The 13449-nt window shown below is 46.8% G+C and overlaps 1 protein-coding gene across 7 annotated transcripts in view; it reads left to right on the plus strand.

The window, feature by feature from the left end:
- The window catches only part of TMCC2 (transmembrane and coiled-coil domain family 2), a 607696-nt gene that overhangs the window by 511394 nt on the left and 82853 nt on the right, over window positions 1-13449 (plus strand). For all 7 annotated transcript variants that reach the window (XM_063955105.1, XM_063955103.1, XM_063955104.1 and 4 more), the window contains one exon: window positions 4296-4987. In XM_063955105.1, coding sequence (XP_063811175.1) covers window positions 4296-4987 — 692 coding nt within the window. The remainder of the gene's footprint in view (window positions 1-4295; window positions 4988-13449) is intronic.

Raw genomic sequence — 13449 nt, forward strand, 5'->3', positions numbered from 1 at the left:
AAAACCAAAACAGGTGTCGGTGCACCACTGCACGCGAGTCCTGGGAAAGATGGTAGCTTCTTACGAAGCAATTCCATTCGGAAGGTTCCATGTACAGGAGACTTCCCTACACATAAATATTCTGGAACTAAGGGCCATTTACAATGCCCTAAGTCAGGCAAGGCCCCTGCTTCAACACCAGCCGGTGCTGATCCAGTCAGACAACATCACGGCGGTCGCCCATGTAAACCGTCAGGGCGGCACAAGAAGCAGGATGGCGATGGCAGAAACCACAAGGATTCTCCGATGGGCGGAAAATCATGTGTTAGCACTGTCAGCAGTGTTCATTCCGGGAGTGGACAACTGGGAAGCAGACTTCCTCAGCAGGCACGACCTCCACCCGGGAGAGTAGGGACTTCATCCAGAAGTCTTCCAAATGATTGTACACCGTTGGGAAAGGCCACAGGTGGACATGATGGCGTCCCGCCTCAACAAAAAGCTAAAAAGATATTGCGCCAGGTCAAGGGACCCTCAGGCGATAGCTGTGGACGCTCTAGTGACACCGTGGGTGTACCAGTCGGTTTATGTGTTCCCTCCTCTGCCTCTCATACCCAAGGTACTGAGAATAATGAGAGGTGTAAGAACTATACTTGTGGTTCCGGATTGGCTAAGAAGAGCTTGGTACCCAGAACTTCAAGAAATGATCTCAGAGGACCCATGGCCTCTGCCGCTCAGACAGGACCTGCTGCAGCAGGGGCCCTGTCTGTTCCAAGACTTACCGCGGCTGCGTTTGACGGCATGGCGGTTGAACACCGGATCCTAAAAGAAAAGGGCATTCCGGAGGAAGTCATTCCTACGCTGATTAAAGCTACTGTAGGAAAGATGTGTCCGTTAGACATTATCACCGCATATGGCGAAAATATGTTGCTTGGTGTGAGGCCAGGAAGGCCCCAACGGAGGAATTTCAGCTCGGTCGATTTCTGCACTTCCTACAGTCAGGAGTGACTATGGGCCAAAAATTGGGTTCCATTAAGGTCCAGATCTCGGCTCTGTCGATTTTCTTCCAAAAAGAACTGGCTTCACTGCCTGAAGTTCAGATTTTTGTTAAAGGAGTGCTGCATATTCAGCCCCCTTTTGTGCCTCCAGTGGCACCGTGGGATCTCAACGTGGTGTTGGATTTCCTAAAGTCGCTTTGGTTTGAGCCACTTAAAACCGTGGAGCTAAAATACCTCACGTGGAAAGTGGTCATGCTGTTGGCCTTGGCGTCGGCCAGGCGTGTATCAGAATTGGCGGCTTTGTCATGTAAAAGCCCTTATCTGATTTTTCATATGGATAGGGCGGAATTGAGGACTCGTTCCCAATTCCTTCCTAAGGTGGTTTCAGCTTTTCATGTGAACCAACCTATTGTGGTGCCTGCGGCTACTCGGGACTTGGAGGATTCCAAGTTACTGGACGTAGTCAGGGCCCTGAAAATATGTTTCCAGGACGGCTGGAGTCAGGAAAACTGACTCTCTATTTATCCTGTATGCACCCAACAAGCTGGGTGCTCCTGCTTCTAAGCAGACTATTGCTCGCTGGATCTGTAGCACGATTCAACTTGCACATTCTGCGGCTGGACTGCCGCATCCTAAATCTGTAAAAGCCCATTCCACGAGGAAAGGGGCTCTTCTTGGGCGGCTGCCCGAGGGGTCTCGGCTTTACAACTTTGCCGAGCTGCTACTTGGTCGGGTTCAAACACATTTGCAAAATTCTACAAGTTTGATACCCTGGCTGAGGAGGACCTTGAGTTTGCTCATTCGGTGCTGCAGAGTCATCCGCACTCTCCCGCCCGTTTGGGAGCTTTGGTATAATCCCCATGGTCCTTACGGAGTTCCCAGCATCCACTAGGACGTCAGAGAAAATAAGAATTTACTCACCGGTAATTCTATTTCTCGTAGTCTGTAGTGGATGCTGGGCGCCCATCCCAAGTGCGGATTGTCTGCAATACTTGTATATAGTTATTGCCTAACTAAAGGGTTATTGTTATGAGCCATCTGTTCGTGAGGCTCAGTTGTTGTTCATACTGTTAACTGGATATAGTATCATGAGTTGTACGGTGTGGCTGGTGTGAGTCTTACCCGGGATTCCAAATCCTTTTCTTATTGTGTCAGCTCTTCCGGGCACAGTTTCCCTAACTGAGGTCTGGAGGAGGGGCATAGAGGGAGGAGCCAGTGCACACCAGGTAGTCCGAATTCTTTCTTAGAGTGCCCAGTCTCCTTCGGAGCCCGCTATTCCCCATGGTCCTTACGGAGTTCCCAGCATCCACTACGGACTACGAGAAATAGAATTACCGGTGAGTAAATTCTTATTTTTATTTATACTCCTTTAAATACAGTTGTCAAAAGTGCTGCTTAGTAAATTTACTCCGATGGATTCTTGCACTCAAACAGCCAATGTAGATGGGCTTATTGCCGTTGGCCTTATTAAAGTTGCAGCCGTTGGTCCATAAATTTGCTTATACTGGATAAGTTACATTCCCTACAGGGGTGGATTCAGGTGTGAGGGGCCTGTGGGCGCCCCTAGGAACAACAGTAACGTCTGTCCCACGCCTGCCTAATTTTTTATTTTTATTGATTGGTTAGAAGCATTAATTTGACGATATCCAATTTATTAGAATAATTTAAAAAAACACTAACTATGGCATTTTTTATATTTTAATTAAATCTACATATTTACTATGTAGGACAGCTTACATGGGGGCAGAATGTGCATTTCCTACCAGTTTACACTCCATTCAAGATGGCATATGGTACAGTACAGTGGAAATATTTTGCAGTTACTGGTCATTTTTGGCTTGACAGTACCAACACAAGTATCCAAGTGCTGCCCCCAAACAGGTGCCACCCTAGGGACGTGCCTAATGGGAAATTTGCCACTGATGCCCTAAATTCACTAAAATATTTTAACAGTTACACTTTTATTGGATAATATCTTTGAACTTCATAAGAAGTAATAGTTTAGAATGGTATTTACCACAAATGAGGGAAAGAAACTAATTAAGATACATTTTAAACAGTTATTTATATGATGTTGTTGTTTCTTTATTGAAATATAGTACATAATAATAAAGATTGCCATACAAGGCTAGTACATTTTTTTTCAAACAGGATTACATGCACCTGACTGCAGTTTGCATTCACCGTTGAGTTGGTCACAAATGCAGCAGTATTGTTTGAGATCCTACTTAATTGCCCCAATATATTAATTGGTGCACTGATTGAAATTGTTAAGGGTGGGTACACATTAGAGCGGTATAGGCATGACAAATCGTACATATTGCCTAACCCGTATGCATGATTGCGGGGTCCTGCGAGTCGCATGCAGCATCTTCCAGTCAGCCGTGCTGTGCGGCCTACCGTAGGATATTGTATGCGCCCCGATGCAGTGTAATAAAGAACAGAACAAAATGTTGTTGCATCGTTTATTACATCGGCTAGTGCGTACGGCCAATTTCTGGTGGTCCGGCCCGAAGGGGATTCCACGCACCCATTGAAACGATTGGCCGTCGCTCTAATGTGTAACCCACCCAGATCATTATTGGACACGTCCATAAATGTGATGTGAAGTGAGTGTGTAGTAATCTTCCAGTCTGCAGTGTGATTTGGCTTCTTGGTTACGTTGCCCATCCACAGAAAAAGGTGAGCACATGTAGTTTGGCCACCTACTTCAGTGGCAATATTGGAAAGTGTTTCTCTTATTTGGAACTCAGCCTGAAAATCAGAATTGATCTGTAGGGGAGCAGCACTAACAGGTCATACATGTCCATTTCTCACTGAAATCTGTTCCATGAGATAACCATACACAGACCACAGTTATGAACATGACTGATAATAATACATTTACATGAATCGTTAAATTTAACTCCTATGAATTTCAGAAATGTATATTGAGGGTGATATTGCTGAGTGCTTAGCCAGGCTAATCAATGTAATGCTTAACCTGATGTTTTCGCCTTTTTTTCCTATGTGGCAAAATAAAGAGATATGAACATTGGTGTTTATGGTAGCCTGTGATGATGGGGTGCTTACTATGCTGGATACTTCAATCTCAACTTCAATTGAACTGATCCAACTAATATTTTCTAATTTGTGTCCATTGCTTCTGATCTGTGCACGCATTCAAATTTTATGATATTTCATAGTTTGTACTACTGTAGTGTGCCTTTGCGTATGATTATGTGTGATCCAGTTCTCTAATGTGCCTTTATTTCTTTTTGTTATTAAGTAAGTACTTTGATTTCATTTTTACATTCTTTTTGCTTTTCCCCTCCACACCAGGTATTTGAGAAGAAGAATCAGAAGTCTGCACAGACCATTGCTCAGCTGCACAAGAAGTTGGAACATTACCACAAGAAACTGAAAGAAATTGAGCAGAATGGCATATCGCGACAGCCAAAGGATGTCTTGAGGGACATGCAGCAAGGACTGAAAGATGTGGGAGCTAATGTACGAGCAGGCATTAGTGGCTTTGGTGGAGGAGTAGTTGAAGGTGTAAAGGGAGGACTTTCTGGCCTATCTCAAGTCACCCACACAGCAGTGGTGTCAAAGCCCAGGGAATTTGCCAGCCTTATCCGCAACAAATTTGGAAGTGCTGATAACATACCACATCTGAAAGATGGTATGGAAGAGGATGGTGAAGGCCAAGGGGGCTCAAGAGCACTGAGTGGCAGTGTCACTTTGGCACCGAGTCCCAAATATGGAAGTGATGATGAGTGCTCAAGTGCTACCTCTGGGTCAGCTGGGGCAGGAAGTAACTCTGGAGCTGGACCTGCAGGACCTGGTAGTCCAAGGTCTAACACTCTGGATGGACATCATCATGGCCATCATGGAGGTTTTGATGCCATCCTGGAGGAACTATGTGAGATAAAAGATGGGCAGAGCCACCTTGAGGATTCAATGGAAGACTTGAAATCACAGCTGCAGCGAGATTATAGCTACATGACGCAGTGTCTTCAAGAGGAACGCTACAGGTTGGTGCTGCAGAACGGTCACTGATTTCTCTATGCTTACTTAATATAATTCCCAAACTTGGCACAAATAATTTGTCTGTTGTTGGGAAGTAGATTGTTTTCCTTATGGAAATACATGAAAGAACTTCATACCTACTTGGTTTGCTGAACGTTCACATTACGTTTGTGTACTGATAACTTATTGCTAGTAAATGGCATACTTTTACAATTCTGCAGTATGCCTCAGTGATAATTAACCTTTAATAGGCACAAAACACATTGACATATATTTGCAGAGCATGTTCTAATTAAAACAATGTAAGCTCTCACGAGTAGGGCCCTCTTCCCTCATGTGCTTATCCTTTTCTTACTTTAATAATCCTCAACTGTCCAAATCCCACAGTTTTGTGGCCACCTTGGAACTTATCTCTATATTGTTTACTAGTGTAGTTACGCTTAGTTACCCTGTACTTGTCCTTTATTGTCTTCAACTGTAAGTCACTGTTTTCCTGTTTTGATTATGTGCACATGTACTCTGTAATTGGGCGCTGCGGAACCCTTGTGGCACCATATAAATAAAGGATAATAATAATAAAAATAATAGTCCCACAATTCGACAGGACACTTTCAGAACAGCTGTAGTTGTAAACTTTAGAACTAAAGTAAAATAGTAAATATATAATGAATCGATATGCAAATGTAAGAAAGTTTTCATGAATATAAATATATTCAGTGTATACAGTACATATGTATGTATGTATGTGTGTGTGTGTGTATATATATATATATATATATATATATATATATATATATGTACAATATATATATATATAGTGCATCTGGAAAGTATTAACAGCGCTTCACTTTTTCCACATTTTGTTATGTTACAGCCTTATTCCAAACTGGAATAAATTAATTTTCCCTCAAAATGCTACATACAATACCCCATAATGACAACATGAAAAAAGTTTTTTTGAGATTTTTGCAAATATATATTAAAAATAAAACACAAAGAAATCACACGTACATAAGTATTCACAGCCTTTGCTCAATACTTTGTTGATGCACCTTTGGCAGCAATTATAGCCTCAAGTCTTTATGAATATGATGCCACAAGCTTGGCACACCTAAGTTTGGGCAGTTTCGCCCATTCCTCTTTGCAGCACCTCTCAAGCTCCATCAGGTTGGATGGGTAGCATCGGTGCACAGCCATTTTTAGATCTCTTCAGAGATGTTCAATCGGATTCAAGTCTGGGCTCTTGGAGGACCACTCTAGGACACTCACAGAGTTGTCCTGAAGCCACTCCTTTGATATCTTGGCTGTGTGCGGTCGTTGTCCTGCTGAAAGATGAACCGTCGCCCCAGTCTGAGGTCAAGAGCACTCTGGAGCAAGTTTTCATCCAGGATGTCTCTGTACATTGCTGCATTCATCTTTCCCTCTATCCTGACTAGTCTCCCAGTTCCTGTCGCTGAAAAACATCCCCACAGCATGATGCTGCCACCACCATGCTTCACTGTAGGGATGGTATTGGCCTGGTGATGAGCGGTGCCTGGTTTCCTCCAAAGATGATGCCTGGCATTCACGCCAAAGAGTTCAATCTTTGTCTCATCAGACCAGAAAATATTGTTTCTCATGGTCTGAGAGTCCTTCAGGTGTATTTTGGAAAACTCCAGGCGGGCTGCCATGTGCTTTTTACTAAGGAGTAGCTTCCGTCTGGCCACACTATCATACAGGCCTGATTGGTGGATTGCTGCAGAGATGGTTGTCCTACTATAAGGTTCTCCTTTCTCCACAGCAGAATGCTGTAGCTCTGACAGAGTGGCCATAGGGTTCTTGGTCACCTCCCTGACTAGGGCCCTTCTCCCGCGATCGCTCACTTTAGATGGCCGGCCAGTTCTAGGAAGAGTCCCGGTGGAATACTTTCCGTCCGGATGCACTGTGTATGTATGTATATCTATCTATCTATCTATCTATCTATCTATCTATCTATCTATCTATCTGTGTGTGTATATATATATATATATATATATATATATATATGGGTGGTAGTCATGTGACCGCCGGTCGGCTGACCGACAGTCACATGACCTCCTCCGTGAGACCGACGGCTCACTATCCCGATGGTCGGCATGCCGACCAACAGGGACTATTTCCACTCGTGGGTGTCCACGACACCCATAGAGTGGGAATAGATCCCGTGGCGACCGCAGGTCGCCACCGAGCCCGCAGCGTGGCGAGCGCAGCGAGCCCGCAAGGGGCTTGCTGCACTCTCCCCGCCGGGATCCCGGCGTCGGTATGCTGCCGGGATCCCGGCGTCGGTAAGGTGACCGGCGGTCAGGAGACCGCCGGTCACCCGTACTGCACATATATATATATATATATATATATATATATATATACATATATATACATATACAGATAGAGATGAACACATCCGGCACTCAATACAGCAGAATAAATACCTGGGTGCCCTCCTAGAGATCATACAATGGCATATCCTTCCCCACCTGTGGCTCAGGTGTATGCGGCAAAGGAACAGAGGCGGCACTCCAAGGTCTTAGTTGAAACTTGTATTCAAATCATGGTGCAAACAAGGCAAACGTGTTCATAACAATAAAAAGACATGGCAGGCTTACGACGTTTCAAGGCATCAAGCCTTTTCCTCAGGTAAGAATACCCATGTGCAGTGAGAACATGCAAAGTGGTTCTTTCCCCCTATGACCCTCCTCCAAGCCTCAGTTAGATTTCTGTGCCCGGCTGAGCTGGATGCACACTAGGGGCTCTCCTGAGCTCCTAGAAGAAAGTATAGTTTAGGTTTTTTATTTTCAGTGAGACCTGCTGGCAACAGGCTCACTGCAACGAGGGACTAAGGGGAGAAGAAGCGAACCTACCTAAGTGGTGGTAGCTTGGGCTTCTTAGGCTACTGGACACCATTAGCTCCAGAGGGATCGAACACAGGACCCGACCTCGTCGTCCGTTCCCGGAGCCGCGCCGCCGTCCCCCTTACAGAGCCAGAAACAAGAAGGTGGTCCGGAAAATCGGCGGCTGAAGACTTCTGTCTTCTCCAAGGTAGCGCACAGCACTGCAGCTGTGCGCCATTGCTCCTCATGCACACCACACACTGCGGTCACTGATGGGTGCAGGGCGCTGGGGGGGGGCGCCCTGAGCAGCAATAAATAACACTTTGGCTGGCAAAACTAACACCATATATAGCCCCAGAGGCTATATAGGTGTATATTAACCCCTGCCAGAAACGATAAAATAGCGGGAGAAAGCCCGCCGAAAAAGGGGCGGAGCCATCTCCCTCAGCACACTGGCGCCATTTTCCCTCACAGCTCTGCTGGAGGGATCGCTCCCTGGCTCTCCCCTGCAGTCCTGCACTACAGAAAAGGGTTAAAAAGAGAGGGGGGGCACAAATTAGGCGCAGTATATATATATATTATGCAGCTATAAGGGAAAACACTCTATAGGTGATATCCCTGTGATATATAGCGCTCTGGTGTGTGCTGGCATACTCTCCCTCTGTCTCCCCAAAGGGCTTTGTGGGGTCCTGTCCTCTGTCAGAGCATTCCCTGTGTGTGTGCTGTGTGTCGGTACTGCTGTGTCGACATGTATGATGAGGATAATGATGTGGAGGCGGAGCAAATGCCTGTGAATGGGATGTCACCCCCCTGCGGGGTCGACACCGGTGTGGATGGACTTATGGAAGGAATTACGTGACCGTGTCAACTCCTTACATAAAAGGTTTGACGACATAGGACAGCCGGCTGCTCAGCTTGTGCCTGTCCAAGCGTCTCACATGTCATCAGGGGCTCTAAAACGCCCGCTACCTCAGATGGCAGACACAGATGTTGACACGGATACCGACTCCAGTGTCGACGACGATGAGACTAGTGTACCTTCCAATAGGGCCACCCGTTACATGATTGAGGCAATGAAAAATGTATTACACATTTCTGATAATACCCCAGATACCACAAAAAAGGGTATTATGTTGGTGACAGAAAACTACCAGTAGTTTTCCTGCATCTGAGAAATTGATATGAGGTGTGTGAGGAAGCGTGGACTTCCCCCGATAAGAAATTGATAATTTCTAAAGCAGCGTACCCTTTTCCGCCAGAGGATAGGTCACGTTGGGAAATAACCCCTAGGGTAGATAAAGCGGTTACACGCTTATTAAAAAAGGTGGCACTACCATCACGGATACGGCCGCCCTGAAGGACCTGCTGATAGAAAGCAGAAAACTACCCTTAAAGCTTAATACACACACACGGGCATTATATTGAGACCTGCTATTGCCTCGGCATGGATGTGCAGTGCGGCAGCTGCGTGGTCAGATTCCCTGTCGGATAATATTTATACTATAGATAGGGACAATATTTTGCTGAAAATAGAACATATAAAAGACGCTGTCTTATACATGCGTGATGCACAGAGGGATATTTGCCGACTGGCATCACTAATAAGCGCTATGTAAAACCATTGCCGCCAGACAGGGGTTATGGACTCTGCAATGGTCGGGCGATGCCGATTTAAAACGGCACATGGAAGTTTGCCCTAGAAGGGGGTGGAACTGTTTGGGGATGGTCTTTCAGACCTCGTTTCCACAGCTACGGCTGGGAGATTAAAACTTTTGCCACAAGCTACCCCACAGCAAAAGTAAGCACTGTATTATCAGGTACAGTCCCTTCGGCCCCAGAAAAGTAGAGAGCTAGAGGCTCATCTTTTCTGCCAAGAGGAAAAGGTAGAGGGAAAAAGCTGCAGCACACAGCTAGTTCCCGGGAGCAGAAGTCCTCCCCTGCGTCCGGTAAGTCCACAGCATGACGCTGGGGCTGCTCAGGCGGACCCGGGTACGGTGGGGGCCCGTCTCAGAAATTTCAGCGCACAGTGGGCTCTCTCACAGGTGGATCCCTGGGTTCTTCAAACAGTATCTCAGAGGTACAGGCTGGAATTCGAGACGTCTCCCCCTCGCCGTTTCCTAAAATCTGCCTTACCGGCAACTCCCTCTGCCAGGGAGGCAGTGTTGGTGGAAATCCAAAAAACTGTATTCACAGCAAGTGATTATCAAGGTACCCCTCCTTCAACAGGAAAAGGGTTACTTTTCCACAATGTTTGTGGTACCGAAACCGGACGGTTCGGTGAGACCCATCTTAAATATAAAAAATCCTTGAACACATATAACAAAAGATTCAAGTGCAAGATGGAATCACTCAGGGCGATTATTGCGAACCTGGACGAGGGGGATTACAGGGTCTCTCTGGACATCAAGGATACTTACCTGCATGTCCCCATTTACCCTCCTCACCAGGAGTACCTCAAGGTTGTGGTACAGGACTGTCTCTATCAGTTCCAGACGCTGCCGTTTGGATTATCCACGGCACCGAGGGTCTTTACCAGGGTAATGACCGAAATGATGATACTCCTTTGCAAGAAGGGAGTTTTAATTATCCCGTACTTGGACGTTCTCCTGATAAAGGCGAGGTCCAAGGAACAGTTGGTAAGGGGGTAGCACTTTCTCGGGAAGTGCTGCAACAGCAGGACTGGATTCTCAAATTCCAAAGTCACAGCTGGTCCCGACGACACGTCTTCTGTTCCTGGGAATGATTCTGGAAACAGACCAGAAAAAAGTGTTTCTTCCAATGGAAAAAGCCGAGGAGTTGTCATCTCTAGTCAGAAACCTCCTAAGACCGGGACAGGTGTCGGTACATCAATGCACACGAGTCCTGGGAAAAAATGGTAGCTTCGTACGAAGCAATTCCATTCGGAAAGTTCCACGCAAGGATTTTCCAGTGGGACCTGTTGGACAAATGGTCCGGGTCCCATCTCCAGATACAGCAGCGGATAACCCGGTCGGCAAGAACCAGGGTGTCGCTGCGGCGGTGGCTGCAGAGGGCTCATCTACTAGAGGGCCGCAGATTCGGAATACAGGACTGGGTCCTGGTGACCACGGATGCCAGCCTTCGGGGCTGGGGTGCAGTCACACAGGGAATAAAATTCCAAGGACTATGGTCCAAACAGGAGTTTTCACTTAACATAAATTTTCTGGAGATAAGAGCCATTTACAAGGCCCTAAGCAAAACAAGGCCCCTGCTTCACCAGCCGTACTGTTCCAATCAGACAACATCACGGCGCTCGCCCATGTAAACAGGCAGGGCGGCACAAGAAGCAGGAGGGCAATGGCAGAAGCCACAAGGATTCCCCGTTGGGCGGAAAATCATGTGGTAGCACTGGCAGCAGTGTTCATTCCGGGAGTGGACAACTGGGAAGCAGACTTCCGCAGCAGACTCCACCCGGGAGAATAGTGACTTCATCCAGAAGTCTTCCAAATGCTAGTAAACCGTTGGGAAAGACCACAGGTGGACATGATGGCGTCCCGCATCAATAAAAAAGATATTGCGCCAGGTCAAGGGAACCTCAGGCGATCGCTGTGGACGCTCTAGTGACACCGCGGGTGTACCAGTCGGTTTATGTGTTCCCTCCTCTCCCTCTCATACCCAAGGTACTGAGGATAATAAGAAAAAGAGGAGTAAGAACTATACTCATTGTTTTGGATTGGCCAAGAAGGGCTTGGTACCCGGAACTTCAAGAGATGATCTCAGAGGACCCATGGCCTCTGCCACTCAGACAGGATCTGCTGCAGCAGGGGCCCTGTCTGTTCAAAGACTTACCGCGGCTGCGTTGACGGCATGGCGGTTGAACACCGGATCCTGAGTGAAAAAGGCATTCCGGAGGTAGTCATTCTTATCCTGATCAAAGCCAGGAAGGATGTCAGCCTGAAGTTCAGACGTTGTAAGGGAGTGCTGCATATTCAGCCCCTTCTTTGTGCCCCAGTGGCACCTTGGGATCTCAATGTGGTTTTGGAGTTCCTGGAATCACATTGGTTTGAGCCACTTAAAACCGTGGTTTGAAATATCTCACATGAAAAGTGGTCATGTGTTGGCTCTGGCTTCGGCCAGGCATGTGTCAGAATTGCCGGCTTTGTCATAAAAAAAGCCCTTACCTGACTTTCCATATGGATAGGGCAGAGTTGAGGACTCGTCCTCACTTTCTCCCGAAGGTGGTATCAGGTTTTCACTTGTACCAACCTATTATTGGTGCCTGCGGCTACTAGGGACCTGGAGGATTCCAAGTTACTGGACGTAGTCAGGGCCCTGAAAAATTATATTTCCAGGACGGCTGGAGTCAGAAAAACTGACTCGCTGTTTATCCTAGATGCACCCAACAAGCTGGGTGCTCCTGCTTCTAAGCAGACTATAGCGCGCTGGATTTGTAGCACTATTCAGCTTGCGCATTTTGCGGTGGGACTACCGCAGCCTAAATCTCTAAAAGCCCATTCCACAAGGAAGGTGGGCTCATCTTGGGCGGCTGCCCGAGGGGTCTCGGCTTTACGACTTGGCCGAGCTGCTACTTGGTCAGGGGCAAACACGTTTGCAAAATTTTATAAATTTGATACCCTGGCTGAGGAGGACCTGGAGTTCTCTCATTCGGTGCTGCAGAGTCATCCGCACTCTCCCGCCCATTTGGGAGCTTTGGTATAATCCCCATGGTCCTTACGGAGTCCCCAGCATCCACTAGGACGTCAGAGAAAATAAGATTTTACTCACCGGTAAATCTATTTCTCGTAGTCCGTAGTGGATGCTGGGCGCCCATCCCAAGTGCGGATTGTCTGCAATACTTGTAAATAGTTATTGTTACACAAATCGGGTTGTTATTGCGAACCATCTATTCAGAGGTTCCATTGTTATCATACTGTTAACCGGGGTTCCTATCACGAGTTATATGGTGTGATTGGTGTGGCTGGTATGAGTCTTACCCGGGATTCAAAATCCTTCCTTATTGTGTCAGCTCTTCCGGGCACAGTGTCCTAACTGAGGCTTGGAGGAGGGTCATAGGGGGAGGAGCCAGTGCACACCAGATAGTCCTAAAGCTTTCTTTAGATGTGCCCAGTCTCCTGCGGAGCCGTCTATTCCCCATGGTCCTTACGGAGTCCCCAGCATCCACTACGGACTACGAGAAATAGATTTACCGGTGAGTAAAATCTTATTATAACTAGTCCTGGCGGCTATAGCATTACCCCCCAACTAGTTAATACTAGTCCTGGCGGCTATAGCATTACCCCCCAACTAGTTAGCCGGGGTTCCCTGGGGAAGTGGGGGCGCACCCAATAAAGTGGTCACTCCTTCCAGGATGCCTTAGGGCCAGGGCTGAAGCCAGGGGCTGTGTCCGCCATTGCTGTGCGTGGCGCGTTCGTAGCATTTAATTGTAAAAAAAAATTATTAATGTTGTGGCCTGCTTCTTTTGTCACTAATTCTCTCACAGGCTGTCTTGACACAGTCAGCTATAGCCATATTATTTGAACAAAGCAACCAAAGCTTTCCCTTTAACAAGACTTTATGCAGTCTCCAAACTTTTTCTGGGCTACCACACCCAGAATTAACAAGGCATCCAAACCAGCCAGGGTTTTTCCCAGGAAAACAAATTA

Source organism: Pseudophryne corroboree, chromosome 2, assembly GCF_028390025.1.
Source record: "Pseudophryne corroboree isolate aPseCor3 chromosome 2, aPseCor3.hap2, whole genome shotgun sequence".
Taxonomy (NCBI): Eukaryota; Metazoa; Chordata; class Amphibia; order Anura; family Myobatrachidae; genus Pseudophryne; species Pseudophryne corroboree.